Here is a 24,483-nt window from a genome sequence, read left to right as displayed (position 1 = left end):
AGCCTGAGTAAACAAGGTGAAGCTTCATCTCTGAGTGGGCAGGGCAGATGAAGGGGTCTCGTAAGGTGGCATCTTACACAAGACCACCTTGCGTATCTCATAACAATTTTTTCGCTCTTACAATTTCCTGAGTCCTCATCTTAGCAACATATCATTGGTTTCCCATCTTTCCTGGAGATTAAAGGCAGGGGAGAACTGTTAACCATTCCTTAGGCTAGGCCCATCCTTAAATAAATGGACCCATAATGCTTGGGGCTGGTGGCCAGGCATGAGCACCTTTTTGTGGTTTTTTTTTTTTGTTTGTTTGATTTGGTTTTTGTTTTTGTTTTTTGTTTGTTTGGTTTTTTTTCCAAGACAGGGTTTCCTTGTGTAGCCTTGGCTGTCCTGGTCTCACTTTGTAGACCAGGCTGGCCTCGAACTTACTGAGATCTTCCTGCTTCTGCCTCCCTGAGTTCTGGGATTACAGGCGTGTGCCATTCACCCGGGAGGCATGAGCACTTTTGAATGTTGTTAAGATGACTTCACAGACCCAACAAGTTTGAGAAAAGACAATTCTAAAAACTGTAGCTCATCTAGACTAGGAACTATTTTCAGCAATGCACTTTATTTTTATTATAATTTTATTTATTTACTGCATTTTTATTTGACAGGGACTCTTGTATACCAGACTAGCCTCCAACTTTCTGTATGCCTGAAAATGACCTTGAACTTTCTGATCCCTCTGCCACAATCTTTTTTTTTTAATTTATTTTTTTTAACTAGCATATATACAGTATTAAGCTTTCTTGTAGCATTTTCAAACTAAATTTGTTTTTGTCGATTCTTCTTCCCATCTCTCTGCCTCTCCCTCCTTGTGACCTTCCACTGTATTCACATCCCCTATTTCCCATTTTCCTGTCTCCTGTGTTCTACTGCCTTCCCAGTTTCCTCAACACCTCCTAAGTTCCATCTCATGTCTTCCTTTCTAGTTTTATAGCCTGTGTACGTACTCATTCTAACTTTTATACATATGACTATTAACCTAGGCTCTACATCTAACCAAAAATAGGTGATTTTTCTCTTTTTGAGTTAAGTCAATATAATACTTTCTAGTTCCATCCATTTTCCTAAAAATTTCTTGGCTTCATTTTTCCTTTGCAGCTTCATAAAACTTCAGTGTGCATAAGGATCGCATTTTCGTTATCCACCCTCCTTTTGATAGGTGTCTAAGTTTCCATTTCCTCACTATGCCCAGTTTTAACCATTGTTTTTTGTTCCAAAGCCATGTACAGCTTTGTGCGCCTCCCTGTCTTTGCTTAGCACTATATACATAAATGACTGGAGAAATAAATGAATAACTTAACATGCTGCCAAGAGAAGTGTTTCATTTTTAAAGCAATATTTACTCCAATGTATAGCAATTTAAATTTCCCTTTGGTGGAATGGAATATTACATTCAGTACATTGTAGACCTTGGGCAGAATGATAGGCAGTTGTAGGTATTTTTAATTATATTGAGATGACCATGCTCTAATGTTAAAATCTTTAGCGATTAAAGTACTTTCTTAGCCACACGTGGTGGCACCCACTAGTAATCACAGCATTCTTGAGGCAGACTTGGGGAGATCTCTATGAGTTCAAAGTCAGCCTGGTGTACAAAGGGAGTTCAGGACATCCAAGACTACACAGGAGAAACCCTGTATTGAAAAAAAAAGATTATAAATAAATAAATAAAAATTTAAAACTTACTTTCTTCCTAGTAGCTCAAATTCCTCACCATGCAAAACTCAAACATGCCATGTTGACTCCGCACACTTTTTGTGAGAGAAATCAGGCTGTGGACCGGTGCCAGATCCCTAGCATTTGGGGTTTTCATAACGGAAATGTGTAGAAATGGGATGAGACATCCAGTTTGTCCAAGGTATCAAGACACTGACAGTAATGCCATTCCTGCTGTAAACCAGTTTAGGTTTCTGGTATTCACAGGGCCAAACAGAATTTGATTGTGAACCCTTTATAAAGCTCCAAATTTATATAATATGACTTGCTGGTAATAAATATCTGTTGATGACAGAAACTTAAGCTTGGTTATGTTTCATTTAATACTAAAAACTTTGCTTATCCTGGGAGGATGCACATAGATATTTTTAACATCTACACATGAATTTTTAAATGATATAATTATGATTGTGTGCACTGGTGTTTTGCCAGCATGTTTGTCTTTGTGAGGGTGTCAGATCCCCCAGAACAGTTACAGACAGTTGTGAGCTGCTATGTGGGTTCTGGGACTTGATAGAGTGTCTTCTGAAAGAGCTGCCAGTGCTCTTAACTGCTGAGCCATCTCTCCAGTCTCTATAAATAAATGAATTTTAAAATCAATGTTATGAACCACATAAGAACTTCATGTAAATGTTATTATAAGGACCATTATTAGAGGAAAGATCACACTTTCTCTTATTTTGTAACTTAAATGCAGAGGGCAAATTCTTCCTGACTTTTCTTTTTCTCACCCCAACATCCATCATATTAGTCTTGAGGTAAGAAGCTATGTTCTTGTTACCTATAAAAGGAAGACCAGAGGACAAAGGCTTAAGAGAAAGAGGCTGCAAAGGGGTGGAGAGCAATGTCTGAGAAAAAGTTCCCAAAGGCCTTTGCTTAGAGAAGAGGCCCCAGGATGCTAATTTGCCTTCCTTACAGGGCATCTGCAGTTTCTCCAGGTCTTTGTATTTGACTGGTGCTCCTAATTACAGGGGAAGAGAAACCTGGAGAAAGCCTCAAAGAGCTAGAGAGTAGCTGGCTACCACCCACCACGGACTAAAAGGGTATGGGGAGAGCAAGATGGTTTCTACATATTTTTTGACGCCAGTAACTTGTGGAAATCAGTTTTTTACTTTTTTGCAATGCCCTCTCCAGAACCTAAGGGGTGCGGCAGTGAGGAACTTACTCTTGAAAGGTAAACACGGGCCACTCCCACTTGGACTTCCTTTGAGGACTTTCTCAGGAGAGTGGAGGGTGTCCTTGGACAGTGGCCAAGGTCCCCAAAATTCTCCCAGATGCCAGGGGACACGACATTGGGGGTGTTGACCACGTAAAGCAAAATAGTGGTGATATCCTTATCTGACTGACTTAATGAGAACCCGAGAAGCTGACTGCATGGAGGGTAGGGCAGTCAAAGAATAATTCCATGAGGCAACTAACATGAGTTCTCTGTAGCTTATGGTGTGCTGATAACTTCCTTTCTTATTTACCCTTCCAAGCACTCCTAGGGTCTTTTTGTGAGCCCCCAAAGGCCGGCTCAGCTCTACAAACTCCGCTGTAGGGTACTGAAGCAGGATGCTGAGGCTCTCTAAGCACCAATCCCAGGAGCACTGCTCCTCGCCATGGGATTAACTGGGGTCCCTTGGACAGCTGCCCACTAGCCTCACGCAGAGGTCGTGCTCCCTGCAAGTCCCGGAGCTGCACCAAGAGGCACTCTCTTCTTCCCCTCTGGGGAGCAGAGGTTGGCTGGTGCAGCAACTCCAGGGCGGGAGTAGGTAGCAGGGGGCTCAGAGAAAGGGGTGGGACAGGGGGCGGGGCTGCGGGGTGCTGGGCGGGTGCGCCACAGCGCCCCCTTGCTGTGAGAGCCCCGCGGTGCCCCAGTCAGCCGATGCTCGGTCTCTTCAGCCCCTTTGTGTGATTTTTTTATCCACCTCCACGGCATCCACCCGGAGGTGCTGACTCGGGCACAGGAGAGGCTGCCCAGGGTCCCGCCACTGCTGTTCAGGCCGCGCTCTCTTCCACCGCCTCCTGCGCTCCTCCTGTTCCCCGGCCCTCAACAGTAGCCTTTGGGCCGTATCTAGCTGCTGTCCGCACCCCTCCCGCCCCGGGGCGCTACTCTCCTCGGGTCCTGATCTTCTCCCGGGTCCCATCACTCCCCAACTTCCCCATCCCAGGCCTCTAACGTGGAGAAAAACTAAAAGCAGAGCAAGGCTGAGTCTCCAATAAAACGCCCAGTACCGCGAGCCCCGGCGCGAGTGCCGGGCGGCGAGGGGCGCGGGAGGCGGGGATGGGGCGGCGGGCGGGGGGGACAATGAGCGCGTGAAGTTACCTGCCTGGCGGCAGCGGGCCCGAGAGCGCCGAGGCCGAGCGGACCAGGCAGGCTGCGCGCTCGGCGTGTACGGGTGCGCGCCGTGGCTTGGGGGGGAGAGTTGAGCGCTTTTCCACCCTCTTTTTTTTTCTTTTCTCTCTCTCTCTCTCTTTTTTTTTTCTCCTCTTCTTAAACAAACCACAAACGGATGTGAGGGAAGGAAGGTGTTTCTTTTACTCCTGAGCCCAGACGCCTCTCTCTGTTCCGTCTAAGCTTGTTTTTTGCTGAGCACTTTTTTTTTTCAAAAAGGAAAAGAAAAGGAGTTGCTTGATGTGAGAGTGAAATGGACGTAAGATTTTATCCACCTCCAGCCCAGCCCGCTGCTGCGCCCGCCGCTCCCTGTCTGGGACCTTCTCCTTGCCTGGACCCCTACTATTGCAACAAGGTGAACGCTCTGCTTTTGTCTGCACCAATTCTGGCGGCTCGATCCCGGGAGGGGGGCGGCGGTGGCTGAATCGCGTTGGGGCTGGCCGGGCGGACTGGGCCGGCTCGCAGAGGCCCGTCCCGGGCGCGCTTGGTTGCAGCCCGCGGCGGCGCTGCGTGCGCTTGGGTAGTAAATATTGTGGAGCAGCTCCAGGGGTTTGCCAAACAACGCGATTGTGCGGAAAGTGACACGATTTGCTCGGATTCTTTCCTTCCTGCTGTTCGCCACTAAGGATCCCTGCTTAGGTTTGCCGGGAGACGTTTAAAAAAGAGAGAGAGAGAGCGAGAGCTAGAGAGAGAGAGAGCGAAAATCCATGGAATACTTTGGGGGTGTGTCTGGGGTCTGGGAACTGAGGCAGAGTAGAATTCACTTTATTTTCTAGTTTCTTCTCCCTTTTTTGGACAGCGAGGGCTCATGGCATCACTTCCTTGCTCCAGAACACTTGCCAGAGGGACAGCCAGGAGTCGGGGTACCAGGACCCCAGAGTCTCGGGCTTTCCCGCACCGTGAAAATTATTCTGTAACTCTTTTGTTTTCTGTTCCGGCAGCAGATCCGGAGTTCCGACGCTGGCCCTTGTGACTCTGGGCGCAGTGTACTAGTCGTATTATGATTTGGGGGAACAGATCTGCTTTAGGGTGCGCGGAAATAGCAAGTTTACTGGAAGCCAAGCTAGCGCTTCGCGTTCAAGTGTACAGCTCCGATGCTGGTCCCCCTGCTGAAGCAGGGTCCCTGGCTGGGCTACACCATAGTTGGCTGACCACCAGTACAAGGGCCACCCGGGACAGGAGAAAGGCACTGCCTGCGTGCTGGTGACCCAAAACAAGGACATTGGCGAAGCTGCTCCAGAGCTCCGCTTGGCCCAAAGATAGGACAGTCAGTGGTTTCTAGGGAAGTCCTAACTCTCCTGTCTTCAGGCACGCAGAACTCAGGGACACAGAGGGATAGGCTCCCAAGAGCAGCCACAGGCCATATCTCTCCTCTCCTGGGGTTTGTTGGACGTGTCTAAGCAGTCCTGGCTGATAGATGTTGGTGTAGAGAGTCCTGTGCAATGCGTAGCAGGCTTTTTAGACACCCCCCCCCACCCCCCAGTTCTGGCTGGTTGATAAAATCACCAGATTCTCCCAGTCCCTTCAGGCACTTCTCATTGACCTGTAGGTGAATTCCAAGCTAAGAAGTCATTGGGACTCCTAACATTTGGGTCCTAAGGAGTCATCACTTTTAAATGTGAAGAAGAGGTGTTCAGAGGGCTGCTCCCCTGGCCTCTGGGCTCCCCTACCAAGAGACAGGCTAGTAGTTCTCGTCTCTCAATCTAGGACACACACGCACACGCACACACGCACACACGCACATGCACACGCGCACACACACACACACACAGCTGTGAGTTACAAGAGCTGCAGACATCACCCCGTGGAGAAGCAACTGGGTGCCTGGGTGCCGTGTCCACTCTAATACCCAAAGAGCTGTGTGCTAAGGAGGTTAGGAGTTAGGCAAGAGGGTAAAATAGAAAGAATCATACACATAGTGAGGTCTTGTGCCAGGGGCTAGTTGATAGGTACTGGGAACTTCAGCAGGCACAGAGGAGTTGGTGAAATGAAGTTTTACTTTTCACTGGTAACACCAGTTTTACAGCCTAACTTTAAAACCCAGTGTTTTTGCTTGTTATTTGTCATTGTTATAACAAGAATACTATTACGTGGTTTTTTTTTTTTCTTTAAAGTGGCAGGCCTGTCTTAGATATTAAAGGCTTGTTCTGTAGTTGTTACCAGAATCAAAATATCGGCACCACATTTTGGCAATAAAACTATACACGTCTCATTACATTTATCAGTGAATTTAGGCTCCAAAAACGAAGGTAATGACTTGAATACACATTTCACTTGTCATTCTTGTGATAGTAGGGTCAGATTTAATTTAAAAGTTAAATGCTTTGGAAAATCAGGAATTACCTCAATATATTAAATCATTTTCCAATTAAGTGCCTTAAATAATTTTAGAGGGTTGTGCTGTGAATTGAATAAATTAATTTTGAAAGTCTTCACCATTTCTTTACTAGCTCATTGAAGTTCCTTTTAAGTCATCCTGTGTGTAAGAAGCAAACTGTTCTTTTTAAATGCAAATAAGCCATCCTTTCTATAGACTAGTTGCAAGTCTTCTATTTAACTTACAGAGGGAATAATGGATTTTTAAAAATGCAAAGTCATAAGACTTGTTTCTTCTAGTAGAAAAAGACCTCATGGAACCGTTTCTCCAGGGACTCTTCCCCTGACCATCTCTGTGTCACAGTCTATCAAATATATTTGTCACTGATCCTTGATTGTATTACACATACTGAGAACCTTTCAAGGTCCCACAAAGCCCAGGCAGTTGCTCCCTACTCCGTGGTGATTTGCATTGGTATAAAATTCCTGCCTAGATCCACTGTTTGAATTGCTTAGGATTCAGTCAATTAGTGCTCATTTTGCAGTGATGTGTAGAGATGTGGAAGGAGGGGAGAAGTTTGGAAAGGTGGAAAAAAAAAAAAGAATTCTGTATCTATATTTAGCAAAATCAAAGTTGGATCAGACTCTCCTATAGAGGCGGATTGCAAAGTAAACCCGCTCTCCCTGTGAGATTTAATGACTATGCAGCTTATTGGAAATAACAGTCCCTTTGTTGGGTTATTAGTTTTTAACAGGTTGATAAGATCATAAATTACTAATTATCTTTATTTTATACCTGTCAACAGTGTACGGTTTAAAGTTGGTGTGCTATGTCCTAGGGGAACCATAACTTTCTGTGCTTTGGTGTCTTACAACTGTAAATATAGTTTTCCGGTGGCTTTCTTTTTTTATGACAGAAGAGACCCTAATTGAGAAAATGAATATCCTCTTTCTGTGCTTTTCTGAATTGAAATGTGGTTGTTTTACTCCACTGACACTTCCCAGCCCCACTACTCTGTTCATTGCCAAAATGCTGTTTAGTTTTTCAGTTAATAAACTCTGTAGGAGGCACATTTCGGAGCAGTTTAACCCAGAGCTTTTTTGTGAGAGCCCTGTACATGATGAGCACACCACAGTGCACGCTGGCCTTTGCTTCCACGTAGTCCATTAAGGGGACAAGGCAAATGATGTCCGTTATAGCAAGTGCGTGAGGCATTCCCCTCCCTTATACAAACTGCCAGAACTGCTGCCGTGGTGTGTGCTGTATGTAGGTCAGCTTTTGAAAGAGTGGTGGAGCTCAGAGACTGGCCAGGAAGAAGCATGTGGGCTGGAAGAAACAGCCTTCAGTTCTTGCAACTGAAAGCATAGTTCTTCTGTTGTAGATCTTGAAAGATGGGTACCAGAGCAGAGTGTCATCCAATTAGACTATTTTAAGTAACAGTGTATCCCTTAATTGAACTTAATGTTACCCAAAGAAATTAGATTAAACTAGTTCCCAATCGGAGTGAAGTAGCAAAATATAGTCCTTGTCTTTTGTTGTTGTAGTTGAATCTGTCAAATCATCAGTTTGAACATATACCTGCAGGAGTAATGACAGCTTTCAGTTTCTTGGTGCAGTGTCATATCTAAAGATGGTTTTCACTGCATTTACGCTAAAATAGGACAAAGAGCTTTTTCATTTTTGCAATGATGTGATGCATTCGGTTATTGCTCAGTATCTGCCCACGTAAGGAGTACTAATACAATCATGTTATGGCTTGGCTAATGACAGGAATACTGACCTGGCCATAAGTGGGAGGGGTATCATAATGTTTACTGTGCACAGGGGCTTTTTATATGGTCTTACATGCTGGCTGAGTCTTCCATGAGTGGATTTAAAAACTAGGAGCCCTACACATAAACTCAGGCAGAATACTGGCTATGTATGATGTAAAGGATGACAATCCTCTGGAAATCTATGCTTTTGTGTTGCAATAAAAATGGAAAGTGAATCCGCTCTCTTTCCATGTGAGGAAGGACCACTTGTGGACAGATGTTATATCTGTGATAACTTTTGAGTAAAACGTTATTAGTCATCTTGGGGTTTATTTTCCTTCTTTGATTGTGTTAACAATGGACTTCGATGTGACAGAACACATCATGCCTAAAATGCAGGACTTGCAAGCACACTGAGATAGAGCCATCACTCTTATTTTGATGAATAAATGTAAGAAGAAAGAGGAGGATAGAAGGAGGGGGAACAGGAAGACAGAGAATGGAAGAGGGCAAGGAGGAGGGTTGTAGGCAGTTCAGAGCATCATAAATGGTTAGTCTTGTCCACGACTACTAGAACTTGTGCCAATATGTTTCCCTATATATTGATATCCTATGCATCATTTGTATAACCGAAGCTTTGTTGGACTTATATGGGCTAGAACCTTCTACAAGTTGACAAGTTTATAGACAAGAAAGATCATAAACCAAGAAACCATGTAGTTTAAGACTCTAAATCTTATAGCACACAAAACCTTTAAATGTAGCCATCTTGACTTTGTGAGATATTTTAGTTTCACCAATCCCAGTTTTAAATGTGCCAAAAAATGATAGTTATGAGGTCTGCAGAGATCTTATGTTATTTTTAACATAGCATATGAGGGTGGCTTAGTATTCTGAAATTTTATTGTATATTTTAAATTTTACTGGATGATAATGCTAAAGAGATTTGATAGTTTGCTTAGGTATAAAATCTAAAGTAACATTTGATAGCTACTTGAACATGTAGTGTAGAGTTGAAATTAATTTCGTGATGTGCTTGCTAAGAGATTAAGAACAAGACAGTAATAAAAATAAATCTGAAAGCTGAGGCAGTAGGGGAAGTCGCGCTGTTTTGGGGTGTGGGCTGTTGTTTGTGGTGGTCTTTTCACGCTGCTTTGTATATGGGGTAGGCTGAGTTCAGGAGGGGATAACCTAGGACACTGAAAAAAAGAGATATCTGTTCGGGTACCTAGGTTTCTCATATCCTAGCCCACAGCCCCTTTCTACTGTCTTACTCCTTGAACAACCCTGGCCTGGGTACTGTCCTGCCCAGCCTTCATATGAGCCCATGGGACCTGTGTTCCCTGGTCTCAGGCTCCTTTGCAGGCCCTTGACTTGATGTTTTTGGCTGCTTTGCTCCCCTTGCTGTTAACATCATCATTACCTTCATCATGTTAACCTACCTGTTCTTCCTGAAGATCCTAGTTGTATTTTGTGGCTAATTAGAATTGGTTCTTACTTACTTTTTAAAGCCCCAAACCTCTCCCCCATAGTTACCATCTAGCCTAACACTATAGTCATATTGCAATAGGCCAAGAAACCCAAATATGGTACAGGAGAGGAAGAGTAATTGTGGCTACTTTTTCTAGACCATCATCTTCCTCCTACAACCCAATAAGCTTAGAAATATTCTCCATGAAGCTCTGTCTAAGCAAGAAAGCTTCTGTTGGACTCCAGAAAAGTACAGAGATGAATTAGATTGTGACCCTTAGTGGGCATGTACATTAGGTCAGGTGTGTTACATTACCGGAGGGAAAATATTTATCTTTTGCATATATTCCTATAAGAACACCCCCAAAACATTAAAATGGGAAGAGTTAGCCCTGCTGAATTTATTGAACTAAATTTATATGTGGGACCACCCTGAATTTTAACTGTCTGAATGCTAATCTTGAGTTTTTCCAGGACTTCGTATGTAGCAATTGTGTTCATGTCTCAATAAATATGATCTATGATCATCATGAGTTAGTTAAACACTTTTAATGATTGTACCCTTAAAAATATCTACAAGGCCGGGAATGGTGGCACACACCTTTAGTCCCAACACTTGGGAGGCAGAGACAGGCAGATCCCTGTGAGTTAGAGGACAGCCTGGTCTACAAAGTGAGTCTAGGATGAACAGCCAAAGCTACACAGGGAAACCCTGTCTTGAAAAACAAACATATATATATATATATATATTTATGTGTGTGTGTGTGTGTGTGTGTGTGTATGTGTGTGTGTGTGTGTGTATTGCTTAGAACAAACTCATGCAACCAAATCCTAGAGTCTATGCTTGTAGAAAAAGGAAGTAGCCATAGATACCATGACCCCCAATCATATTCCTTGGCCTCAAAAAGCTTTCATTTGAAGTGTTTAGTCATAACATTTATTTAAATTGAAAGTTCAATTTTACCAATTTTAAACATGCCATGTTTTCCTTGCATTTGCCTTTCTTTGAGTTGTTGACACCTTTTTAGTGAGTCGTTTCTGAATGTGTGCTTTCAGAATCAGTGGTCCATGGTCTGCTTTGGTTGATAGTGATTTGCTTTCATGGAACCTGGCATGCCAAGATGATCAGCTTACATCTGCTCTCATGAATTTGAGAATTTCTGTTTTAATCCCTCTATACCAAGTTTTATTCTGAAGACCAATTTCTCATTAAAAACAGGCAAGTTATAGGCTGCTTAGAAGTGTGGTTATAATGGAAGTGCCAACAGACTGCTAATTATAGCAGGACTTCCATCACACTTGGCGATGTGCAGTCAGCATTAACCTCCATGAACTAGTCTCTGTTCTAGCATGCAGTTCCCTAGCACCTCCCTATAGGGAATGGGCCATTACACTACTGTGTGCTTGGGCAGCCACAGTAGCAGAATAGGCAGGAGCAAGGTCCTTCAACGAAGAACCTGTATTTTCTCAACCCTCTTCATCTTGGACTCTGAAAACTTGGCCTCGCTTGATCAAAAAATTTGCAGATAATTTTTGAGACCAGTCCTCAGTTTCCATTTTACTCAGGAAAAAAATTACCACTGATGTGTATTTACCATCCCATATGTCACAACACCAGTAGAACTATGGCTTATTTTCTCTTGTCCACTTTTTTTTTTTTTACTTAAAAGTTTTAAGAGGTTCTGATTTAGCCAACTGTCTATTGCTTTGCATCCTTAAGTTGTGGCCTTTAACAAAATCTACACTGAAATGATTCCTAATGAAATGAGGAAGAGGAAGAGGTTGGCTAATGAGAGCCTTTGCCAGGGGCCAGGAAAACATGATGTATTTTGAGAAACCACGTGAATTTACAGGTAACACGTGCCTGATCCATAAGAATGACAACATAAACATCTTCCAGTGCCCTTCAGCTGGATGCCGCTGTCAGTGTTCTCTGCAGAGAAATTGTGAATGCACAGTATTTGGGTAATAATATATGTCTGGGTTTGTGAGTGTGTGGCTGTGCTTCTTGTGGACTTCTGTCTATTTCTGGCCATCAATGCACAGGAGACTTTATCCTCACTGGCAGACTCCATCAATCAATGTGTACAAAAACAGCAATTAAGGAAATCATCACAGCTACTAGGAATCCCTGGTGATTACTCCCTTTTAAGAAACTTAGCCATATTTCAGAGGGGAGGATGGTTTTGAATGCCAGGGCTTTAATTGGACATATGTTATAACCTAATAGGCGAGAGAACTGGATATTTTTGAGGAAAACTCCAGGCCTCATAAGCCTGTTTTCATTCAGTTCTAGGTGAAACAAACCAAACCACGAAAGGGTGTGATTCCTCCCTGCTTTGCTTATCATTGTTTGAAAAAGCTCGACTCTCTTCTGATGCTGCCTGAAAGTTCTGAGACTAAAATCCCATGTCCCGATCTTTCATATACCCAAGGTAGAAAATAACTTACATTGCAATCCATTGAGCCTTGTGAGAATTAAGAAGCCAGTAGAAATAGAATGTTTTTGCAGTCTTTTGGTAAAGGAGATCCAGTGGTTCAAAGAACGCCAGGCTGTAGCAAAGCCATGCTCGGCCCGTTTCTGTTTCTCCTACCCTGATGGAAGTGTTCTTAAAAGTTTCAAACCAGTGAATCTTTTGAACGTTAGTGTCAGAGATGAAAATCATTGGAGGGCAGAAGAGAAAGCCAGAGAGAAGGGATCTGAATAGGTGCAATCTGTGATGCCCCTGTCCTCAAAAATTGCTAAGCTTTTCAGGGAAAGTATTTTTTTCTTCTTTTTTTCTCAGTCAGAGGCCTTGTATCTAATGAGAAAGATGCTATAGATGAGAAGAGTTGCCTGATCTGCATTGTCAGAAGATAGGATAAAAATCTAGAACAACCCAAGAGGAAAGTTCCTGACTTCAGAGAATCAAGGGTACCTCTCTGCCCTTTCCTTTGATATATGAGTCAGATATGTACAATATTATATGAATAATGAATTAGCAAACGGATCAACTGGGCTTACAGAAATTACAGCTGCATTAGAAAAACATCTATGTACTGCCTGGTTTCCTTAAGCCTTTAACTCAATGAAATGGTTAATTTAAAGAATAATGGGTAAAGTTTTTGCATTCACTGGTGTCATTTCAGCATGGTAAATACCAGTTCTTTCTGAAGCCAGTACTCCTTAGCCTAAAATGCCAGGAACAGTTGTATAAAGAGAAATGTTAATAATAAAGAGGCAAGATAACCTTTCAACAAAAGTATATTTTATCATTTGGCAGATGCAGTCATGAACATTAATCATAGAAACCTGCAGATAGTAGAAGCTTAATATCAAAGCTAATGATTTATTTTATGTTAATGACTTTCGGCTCAGGCATAAAAGACTGCTCATAATGGACTCTCAGAGCTATGTTCAGTTACTAAGGCTAATGGGATAATCTTTCCTCTCCCAAATTTAAGCTTTTGAAATAAATTATGCTGTTATTTTTCAAGGTAACTCTAAAAAATTTACTGCAAAGCTAATCTTTTAAGAACTGCTTAAAGTAATAAAAAGAAATGTGTATGTGGGGTGCAGGGGGTGGGGAGAGGGAAATCCCAGTGTAGCTTTTCCAATTTGTGAAGTCTTTCTTAATTGGGGAAAAGAAAGTTCTCATGCATGCTACTATCACTGACCTTGTACTACTGGAGAATTTTGAAGTCAGAATTGTGTAGCACACTCTACCAATTGTGGAGTGCATCTAATACCACAATAGAACATGTTGTGCTCTCCCATTACCAGCCAGTAATGAGCCAAATGGTACTACGACATTGGACTATTTCACTGAGACATTTGGAAAATCATGTTTACAATTAGTTATAACCAACATTATATTTCAATAAGAGATAATTTGCCTGTTAAAGTTTACATAATGTGCTAATCATGTCTGGTGGTTAATAAAGGCCTCCTACTCGCTCCCCTGATGGCTATAAAAGGCTATTATATTCGTGGTAGCAGTTCAGGTACAGCTGCTGCGTGTTAATAATGCATCATTGTCCCGCTAATCAACACAGCAAAGGTCATCACCCCTAAGCACCTAAACTACCTACCCTCTTTCCAAAATATTTATTAAGACCTTCACAGTGAATCCGTTCATTTTCTTTAGCCTCTAGTCAGTTAATTCCACTCCAAGCTACTTGTGTGATAAAGGTTCTGTAACCTAAGCTAGGTCGTGGAAGAGATTAATATACAGTCATACTAATCTTCTCCCATAAACATGTTTCCATTTCCACAGTCATTGAGTGAATTAGTTTCCAATTGTAGCTGCCATGAGCCTCTTTGTAATTAAGAAGGTCCATACTAAAGTGAGGAGAGTCAAACTTTACATATCATTTAAGGAAGTATTTAAGAGTAAAACAGCTTTTCTGGAACCATAAAAGTACTCATGTACTCAGAGTAAATCATGTAAAGGGAAGAGATACTTACGAAGAAGAATTAATTAATGTTAGTCTATAGACCTGAGGCAGTAGTGAAATACTACTTTCTTAATTGTTCTTTTGCGTAGGAAAACAATACTAGTAAAATTTTCCTAAGCTGTATTTTCTGGATGCAAAAATTATATCCCCATGGGATTTTCATTTTGTAGGGAAATTGTGTAAATTAGGAAGCCAGCATTTATCTGCATTAAAATTAGGCAGACAACAATTCATAGGCATAGTGATAGCCTAGCTGTCTCCCTGCTCTTTGTACTGATCATGTAACGTAAGCCTTGTTTTTGTGTCTTTTGAGAGAAGACAAAGTGTTAAGCGAATAAGACCTCACTTTCTCATGGTGTAGTATTGTTTTCTGGCTTTTGTTATTCATTTTGGTAACCTTGAGTGTGAGTGAATATGTGTATGGGGGCAAGAAAGAGGGAGGGGGGAGAGAGAGAGGGGGGGAAGGGGGGGAGGGGGCGGAGGCAGGCGAGAGACCTTAAATATTTTCAGAGGAGAAAAACAAAACTGTGTTCCCATCATCAGGACTGCTAGTGGGAGGAGCTTCCATGGGGGGAAACCTAGTGTACAATGGTGCATTTGTCATGCTTTAAATATATAATGCCTACAATCAAATATGTACAGGCACAGTTGTGATCTATGAAGTCCCTGGCTCAGTGCCATTGTTTGTAGTCTCTACGGTTGTCATACATCGTTCTTTGCCCATCATACCCTTACAGCAGAATTTGACACAATTTCTAGCTTTCAGCCCTGCACCGTTTTCTTTGCACAGTATACATGAGTTTGACAGGGTGCGTTGAGGACAACCCTGGCAAGCAATTGATATTTTGAAGTGGCAAGCGTTTCAGCAGCTGCCTGCTCGTGAAAAGGGAGTGATAAGATACACTGTATTGTTAGTTTCAGGGAAAGCATTAAGGTTTAAGCTCTGTAAAAATGTACACATTATTGGTCAGCGGCAGAGCAAGTCTTTTATGTTTTCAGAGCTTACCTCTGCGGCTGATGTGAACTACAATGACATTGGTCAGTAAATGAATAGGAGTACTTTGAATTTGAACTGCTGCCAATTTTGCACCAACAAAGGAACTGACAAAAGAAAGATTTTATGTGAAATGCAAAGCACACGCAACGTTGGGGGGGGGGCGGCAGATTGTGGGGGGAAAGAAAGCAAAGCAAGAGAAAAGAAAACCCACACTAAAAATATTCTTTAATATATATTTGCAAAGAGGCCAAATAGTTAAGACACATCTATTTTTCATGGCTCATCAGCTCAGACCTAAGCTGTTTAAAAACCTGTTGTATACACACAGGCTTTCAGAATGCGGTCATATGGAATGGAGAATGCTTTTCTAAACATCTCACGGAGCCCTGGAGGCCTGTTGGCAGAGTATCAGAGTCACCCACTGCTGGAGCCCCCAATTCTCTGTCTCTCTCTAGTAGTGGGAAATTGTAGTGCAATCAGTGATGGCACTTTCAGTGTGTAACGTTCATTAGCAAGGCAATTTGTCATGACTGTTAATGGTCAGGGTGCAGGCGCTCTCTCACTTTACAGAGCCTGATAAATACCGAGAAAAAAACATCTCAGCATCTGATAGTATTAACTTGTTTCAAATTTGTAATCCAAGGTTAGTTGCTCAAAACATGCACAGCGGCAGACTAACAAGCTTTCTGCATCCATCTCCCTGCTCTACTTTAAGGGCTTAGGGTTTTAAAAGCACACTAAAGCACTCTCAGGAAGGGTGCGCGCGGTCCTGGGTTCAATGTTCAACAGAAGTTTATGTGCAGAGTTCCTTCTAGATTCATATGGAAAGAATTTGTCTGTATAACATTTCCTATAGAGTTTTGATGAGCACGGTATTTCTTGCCTGCTGCATGGTTCTTCTACTGATGAAAAAAGACACTTCCCCATTGGCTAATAAGCTGGATGGCCACTCTTCATGTGGCTTTAGAGTCCTGATCTATTTTGAAAGTTTTAAAAATCAACTGGAAGCCCTTCATAATGAAGTAGAAATAGGCCAGTATGTGTTTCCTTTAACAGTCTGCTCTGTAAGATCATGGCTCATGGTTCTAACCGCGAGGAAAGGGTTTTAAAGGTCCCCTCCCCCGCCCCCCGCCCTCACCAGCTGCAAAGGCTAGGATTTTTTTTAAAACACAGTTTCTGTTTTCTAGATATGACATCACAGAGCTTTCCAGATGCAGTCTTGTTGACAATTTCATTTTTAATGAAAGAGTCCAATCTTCAGAGCCTAATGATTTCTTAGAACGGAGCTCCTTCTTGCTAGTAAGAAAAGCTGCTCCTGTTTTAAGTTCCTGTGGAGCAGTGCGCTGGTACGCTTCGCTGAATGTTGTCAAAAAGGTTTTCCTCATGATTGACAGCCGGCAGGAATGTGAATGGAGATTTTAATTGCGTATCATGTGTGCATATCAGCGTGAGTGAATTCATGACCGTGCTTAGCTCCGTATCTCTACAGGTCAGCCATGCCAAAACAGGGATCTTTTATGTGCAATTTCTAAACGAGAAAGGTGTGTGTGTGTGTGTGTGTGTGTGTGTGTGTGTGTGTGTGTGTGTGTGTGTGTGTGTGTGTACTGAAATCATGTGCTATTCATTTCTGGAGTGAAACACTTGTGATCGCTTAGCTTCAGAATTTGAAAGTAGAACAAAAACTATTTAGAGATGTCTTTCTTTTACTTATAATATGCTTGGATGATGTAAAAATTTCTAAGCTACAAGTTGGGAAAAATGTGCCAGAACATATTTTTCTTATGGCACTTGCTATGCAAAGTGTTTATCTTGCTCCATTCTCACTAGGCCTCCCTAACAGTACTGTGAAAAGGAAAAAAAAATCCTAAGTTACTAGAAAAATGTACTGAGGTCAGTTACATGCCTAAAGGGAGTAAAGGCAGAGACAAGACAATGTATTTCTGAGATATGGAAATTTCATACTCTATCTGAATTTGTAATGACATTAATAAACATATTCATGTTAATTTAGAAAAATTCCTTTTTGGTTGATGACATAAAAGGTAAGGATTTATTTGTGGCCATCGCTTCTTTGCCAAGATGCCCTTATGGGCATAGTCCACTTCCTTGAACTGTGTATAATATGATAAATATGTGAGTTTAAAGTGGAGTAAAAGTTTCTTTATAAGGTACCTTTAGCTACAATAACCCCAGGCGAGTCAAGGGCTTATTACTATAAAAACAGAAAAGACATTTTTAAATTTATTTATTGAGACAGGATCTCACTCTGTAGAGAAGACTGGCCTTGAACTCACAGAGATCTACCTGCTTCTGCCTGTCATGTACTGGCATTCTTAATGAGTCAACAGAGTCTGCAGTTTTTAATTTGGTGAGATGTCAAAGTCTGGTACTGGCATAGTACATTTAGAACAAAGCTACATTTCTCTGTCTTTTTGATTAGTCAAGAAAAAGGCCATGTTTCATAGAATGGTAGTAATGAAAAGGGGATGCTGGAAGGATGATGACTTCATAGCCTTAGTATGTCCCACGGGGATTTACCCTTCTTCTGGGCTCTGAAATATTATCTCAACACATTCTAGAACATACGAAAATGGCCACCGATTATTCATCCTTACTCTGCTGTGTGTGTGGTGGCTAAATGAAACCACTCCTGTGCCTTTAAAATGTCAAAAAAATAAATTATCTGTTGTGTTTTAGATGTTGCATTTTTTTTTTCTGTATGGGGTGACATTTATCTAGTGCTCTGGAAGACTAGTTCGTACTTTTTCCTGAGAGATCAGGCAAGGGGGAAAATACATACATTAACAAAGGAAAAAGTGTTCAGCCAAATGTGTTTCATCTGATACTCTGGTGATGAACTCCATCAAGCAGAGACCCCAGCAGTAACAGCATCAGCGTCATTCCCATGGTGGCTGCTGCACTTGCACCCTGGTCCCATTTCCTCTGTAAGCTCTGGTGCTCTAGTTGTTCTGGGGCAGACCCCACATAAATACTTACACGCCGGTGAAACCGAATGTTTCAGCATAAGTAAACTTCTTATTTGGAGTGCGCTCACTATACAGCTTTGGTCGTATTGAAGAGTCATCCTCAGTCATTGTGAAGAATGGAAAAGTATTTACTGACTGCCATTGGAGGTAGAGCCTTGCTTGTTTTTAATGTGCAGGGTGCAAGACAGAGGCTGAGTGATGAGTAAGATCTGGCTGAACACGTGTAACCATGACACAGTCACAGCATAACTGGTGTGACAGTAAACCTGAGATTATGAACGCGAGAGACAAGGAACAAACGCTGGAAGACCCCGTGTGGCTTCCTGGAGGAGGAAGCCTTTCAGCTGGCCTTAAAATTTGCTTGGCAAAGAAGAGAAATTCTACTGCTGATTCTTGGGATTGTGCTTTAGACTTTTATTTTTCCAAATGACATCAGGCAACTTAAAAAAGAAAGAGCAGAGACTGGCGTGCAGCTCAGTGACTGAATATGTGCTTAGCCTGCCTGAGGTCACATGTTTGCAGCTAAACAAGGCCAATCAAACCAAAGAATCAGGAACTCTAAAGAAACCAAACAGAGCAAGCTTTTGGGGATAGATACACATGGCGTCACAGCTAGGGAACAGGAAATCCTACCTCTTGTCTTATGTATTATATAAACTGTACATAAATACCAAGATCTAGCCTTTGTTCCCTCCTGGTAGGGAGAAAGTGGGAGAACTCTGCAATGCATATATGTTTATTTCAGGCAAATTTATACTCGATGTCACTCAAAATTTAGCTAACTACTCTATATTCTAGGAAGCTGGCCCATTCCTCAGCATATTGTTTTCCTTTGATCAATGAGTTTGAGAAGCATAGAATGGCATGATGGTCTTTTATTGAAACAATTGGGTTGAAGACTTCTGCTAGGTTATCTCTCCCCCCAAAAAATGGATGATTTCACTCATCCTAGCTCCTTTCCTTACTGCCAGGTACAATGGGAAGAGAAGCAATGCAGAGGAAGGAAGTCAGACAACTTAAATGTAGTTGAGAGAATATAATGCCATTGACATAGAATGAACTGATGATGGTTGGTGATGGAGGAAGGTCTTCAAGTATGCTTTTGTACAGTTAGGTATCACTATAGGACCTAGCATGTTGGGACTTAGAAAGTTCAAAGCATGGGCAATGTGAAGAAATTGAAGAGAAAGTAATAGCAAGGGTTTTGGAGACAAAGGACATAGTGTGGCCTAACAGATGACAGAGCCTTTGAACACACACACACACACACACACACACACACACACACACACACACACACACACACACGTGCCCTAAGCCTGGCTTCTTTTCAGGTCTTGTTGGTGTCATTTGTAACAGGACTGTCATTACCTTCAGGAGTCCTTTAAGTCAATGCTTCAGATGACTTTCCCTAGACTCTGTCCCACCTACTACAGGGGCTCTACTCTCTCTCCTCTCCTCTTCATCATAAGGATACACCTAGACCTTGCAGTTTTGGGAAGATGGAGCTCTGGCTAGATGGATAGCATAGTAGATTTTGGGTGTGTGCATGGAGGATTTCCCTGGTGCTGTTCCTATGTCTGGAACTTACTGTTAAGTCCAAGTCCTTTCTTTTGGTCTTATAAATCTCTTTATCTCAATGGACCTTCATCTTTTTCTTTGTAGAGTTTTTCCATAGATAAGCAGACATATATGAGTGTGGAAATTCCCTCCTGGAGTCTTGAATGTTGTGTCTCCAAGAAACTCACAATAGACCAATGAGCATTTTAGATTTTTGCCTATATATAGGGCAATAAGGATAACTGTTCTCAACTTAAAATATTCTAAACTTTTGTCTAAAATGGCAAGATGGAAGAGAGTGCATTGTATATAGCTACTGGTTATGGAATTGATTCCCAAGTTCCCATTGAAATAGGACAAAACTGGGTGACAGTGAAAATCAGATTCCGTTTACCTGATTCTAGGATGTATTTGTGGTGTTAGGAGCTTGAGACACAGGTCTGATATGGCCTCACTTCTGGAGAATGGGATGATATTTGTAAACACAACCAAGCATCACCTGGAGATGGGGTGTATTCTGAAAGACATGTCAGGAGATTTCATCTGTAATCACTGAAGAGTTTACTTATCATAGCACCATCACCCAGTGATCATATCTTATGGGGCCATTACGTTTGCGGCCTGTCATTGCAGAAATGTGGCTTTGTGTACATGCCTGGATTAGTTGTTTACTCACTAAATATTGTGTGATAAGTTGTGATGTGCCCAAAACTGTGCCGAAATTGTGAGAAGAGAAAACTAGTGTGCACTTGTAGAAATGATAAGCTTAGAATAGGTTCAAGGTAACTCAACTGAACGATGAGAGTGAATCAAAAATGACATGGACAATTTTGATATTCCCTGTGAGTGCTGTTACCACTGAATATGGTGTCTACGCATGTGCATCCACTGACTTCCTTTCTTGGCTCTGTTAGTTCCGGTAGGCTAGACGAGAGGACTGAAAGTAGAAGCAACATTTTTTTATTTTGTTTTTTTTTTAAAACATTTTAATTGTTTTAATTTATTCAGATTACAACTCAATTGTTATCCCATCATTTGTATCCTCCCATTCCTCCCTCCCGCTTCTACCCTATTCCCCTCCCCTAGGTCTAAAACCGAGGGGGACCTCCTCCCCCACTATATGGTCATAGGCTATCAAGTCTCATCTTGGTAGCCTGCTTATTCTTTCTTTGAGTGTCACCAGGCCTCCCTACCAAGGGGAGGTGGTCAAATATGGAGCACCAGAGTTCATGTCAGAGTCAGTCCCCACTTTCTTCATAACTATGGAGAATGTCATGTCCGTTGGGTAGATCAGAGTAGGGGTTCAATGTCTACTACTTGTATTGTCCTTGGTTAGTACCATAATTTGAGCAGACCTCCCTGGGCCCCGATCCACCCATCATGATGTTCTTCTTGTAGGTTTCTAGGACCATCTGGGTCCTTCTATTTTCCCATCTCCTATATTTCTCTTACCTAGAGTCTGAGTAGGATGTCCTCACATCTATCCCAATCTCCTGGTAAGTGAAGAGTTCGTGGGACATGACTTTTGGGCTATTGCTCAATTATAAGTGAGTATATACCATGTGAGTAGAAGCAACATTTCTTGTCCTGTCTAAAGTCCTGCCTGGAAAGAACTGATACCTGTAGGATACTGTGACTTGGTGACATACGCCAATAGTGATTGTTTATGAAGTAGCTGCAGGAAAACATTTTTAAAAATTGAAATTCTAGTCACACAAATATTTAAGTCTTTGGAAACTTGAACTAGGTATCCTTTAAAAATAAACAACGGGGTTGGCTTATACTCTGTTTTTCTTTTGATGCTTCCATGGGCTGAACTCAGTTGCTCAACATTTTCCAATGCCATTTTTATATTAGAAGCCATTCATAAATTCAGGATGTGTGTAAAATGGTAACATAATCACTGTTCATTTTGTTCAGGTTTATTATAATAGATTTCAAAAGGTAAACTCCACTGCCCAGTTTAAAATTATTTTTTTCTTTGATAAAGTCTCTGAATTCTGTGAGACAGGCAATGCAGGCTTATAAAATAATTCTGTGGATCTCATGTTTTCTTACCATCTCATTCCTTACCCTAATATGGTATGGAAGCAGACTGCAATTACACTTTCACAATTACTTTATTATACGGCTGAAATATACTCCCGAAGCTCTTATTACCTTTTCCAAATACCATTTGCACAGACCTGCTGATGGCTGTCAGCAGTGCTTCCTCAGGACAATCAGCCATTCTTAGTGGGTTGTGTTGAAATTCAGAACACCACAAATAGAAAGCACCTCTCTCTCTCTCTCCTTGCTGATGAATTTTTAATGCTCAAGCATTTATAATAATCAAAGGACTTCATTACAACAGCATGTGGAATCAGGCCCGTGTGTTTTAGCATGTTGGATCTTTATTTGTGATTTTTGTCAAAGGGGAAAAAAGGAAAATAACATAATATTAACAGGGCGCTTTTGTGTCTGTAGCAACCTAAGAATCACCATGTCACTAGGTTTGAGCATTTTCCCCCTGAAAAAAGGTTGTTTTAAGATTTTCTACCTCACATAATTTGCTCAAAAGCTCCTCCATTCTTCATAATTGCATTTTACAGGGGGGAAACAAATTTCCACTCCAGGTCTTTAAATGAAACCTGAAATGCCATAGATTCTAATATGAAATACACTTACAATTAATAGTAAAAGTGCTAACCTTTCTTTTATATTACAAAGGGATGCGTTTGCATGTTTTATTGTTGCTGTTGTTTAAATTTAAATTTAACACCTAACAACTGTAAAGGCCCAGTTCTTAAGGTCTTTCAGAATCTTCCAGACGGAGGTTTGTCTGGCTTTAGAACCATGTGATATAATAGGTTTTTTTCTCTTTAATTAAGTTTTTTCTTCACCATTTTGTTTATTTGAAACTCTATTCATATTACAGAGCCTACATGTTAAATCATCCTCCTTAAAGTATGGCATTTAAATGTAAATAATGGGAAACTGCATATGGTTCCTCACTATCTAATATCAACATTGAGTTATTGAAAAATGAGAAAACATTGACCCAAATGTGAACACTCTAGTTGTATGCATTCTTATAAGTCTAGAATGTCAAATGTCCAGAAATATGCAGACAATTAACTGAGACCATCAGGGTTTTTTTCAGAGAGCTTAATTATATGAATTTCATTTATAAAACAGCATAATTGTGAATTTATTTGATGTCAGGCCATTTGCTGTCTTCCTGGCATATTCCTGTATCTTTCTGACTGGTGTCGACACTACAGCAGATCACCAAACTATCTCATTTGTATCTTCATGTGGTAGAGTGATGGTGATAGAATCATAAGACCTGGTTACCAATATAGAGCTTTTAAAAATTACAGTAAGTTACTAATTCTCACCTTTTTTTCCCTAAAACACCAAGCTTGAACACCTCAGGATGATTTTATTAAACAGGTAAGGGAACCTACTGCTTTGTTAAAGAGTAGATTCCATGGTGTCAAGAGGTCCTGACATAAAAGCAGCCAGTGTTGTTATTACAACAGATGCCAAATTTAAATCTATAACATGGTTCTTTAATTTGTATTATAAGGCGATAGCCCATGGCTTCCGCTGTCCTCAGGGCAATGAGCAGCAAGCATAGCCAGGCAGGTTTCTAGGACGCAGCACCTTCTTTGCTCCTGATGACAGTGATCTCTACTGGCTTCATCAAAGCATTGCTAGAAGAAACTGCACTGCTTGGGATTGGGATGTACCCAAACCATGTGTGGCTAAAGGCAACTTGAGTTTATTGGAGTAGCCAATGAGAAGGCATTTTCTGGATGTATCACTGTAGTGAGAGGCCAAATTATGAGTTGTACATTAGAAAAAGAGTTTGGGGATCCAAACACTAGCCATGCTGCTGGAAGGCAGGTGCCTAGAGAGTCAGAGAGTTGGGAAAGAGTCAGCTTCTACAAGTCTGGAGAACAAGCCAAGAAATGGATTCCTGCTCCACGGGTAGATTTATAGACATCATTACTAGGGTTCTTATGTTGCTGTCCCAAATCCCAGCATTCTGAGTCTATGTTAAGTGAGTTAGAATACATATTTTCTAACTCAACCTATCACTTATCAACTCGCACTGGTCCTTTAATAAACAATAGCATTAGGATTCAAAGAAGAAGAGCTTCTGACTTCAACACGTTCTTCATTTGGGGAAAAAATGTTAGGAAAAAAAACACAGAAAGAACAACATCAGAGAAACATAGATTGTACTCTAGAAGTCCAGTAAGTTCTTCAGCATTTTTGAGCCACACATTCGAGAGACTATCTTAGAACTTCTGATGAAAGAAATTAATTTTAGTACATTTTTTCTTAAGTGTCAGTAAATAGAGAAATGAACCTTGCACAGCTTCCTGGGTCTTTACTGTTCATGTTGGTGGCCCATTTCTGTAAAGGCTCAAGGGGCTACATTTTTGGATGTTTCAACTGAGCTGTCCATTTCACTCTGGTTCATTGTGACTCTCGTGCTTCTAACCTTAGCAGCATCGAGGTCTCATCTCTCTCTCCTGACTATGTAGTGCCAACCCTCATTTATCTGTTAAAGCAAAGGCAAGTGATTTATTTCGGTCCACATTTAGAAACATCTTCATGAAGGAGGGTGGATATGCTTTGGCAAACTTTTTCAGCAGCCACCCATTTAGACATTACTGAAGAAAATGTTTGTGTATAATACCCAAGGAAATATGATATTTTTGTCACATATTCACAAACTGCCAATGCTTGCACATTCTACAACTTTGAAAGTAACTGATTTTCTTCTTTTTAATTTAATTAATTTATTCATATTACACCTCAATTGTTAGCCC

The 24,483-nt window shown here is 41.4% G+C and overlaps 1 protein-coding gene across 3 annotated transcripts in view; it reads left to right on the top strand.

Moving 5' to 3' along the window:
• The first annotated feature begins 4,061 nt into the window (after positions 1 to 4,061).
• The window catches only part of TOX (thymocyte selection associated high mobility group box), a 307,305-nt gene continuing 286,883 nt past the window's right edge, over positions 4,062 to 24,483 (top strand). For 2 of the 3 annotated variants that reach the window (XM_084794550.1, XM_084794546.1), the window contains exon 1: positions 4,062 to 4,490. In XM_084794550.1, the coding sequence (XP_084650676.1) occupies positions 4,389 to 4,490 (102 nt within the window). In that variant the 5' untranslated portion in view covers positions 4,062 to 4,388. Of the gene's footprint in view, positions 4,491 to 16,561; positions 16,600 to 24,483 lie in introns of those variants that run through there. The other variant, XM_084794547.1, reaches the window with a different exon arrangement.

This window comes from Acomys minous (genome assembly GCF_964271855.1).
Source record: "Acomys minous genome assembly, chromosome: 1".
Lineage (NCBI taxonomy): Eukaryota > Metazoa > Chordata > Mammalia > Rodentia > Muridae > Acomys > Acomys minous.
The sequence above is the reverse complement of the archived record's forward strand: the minus strand, read 5'-3'. Positions and strand labels throughout refer to the sequence as shown.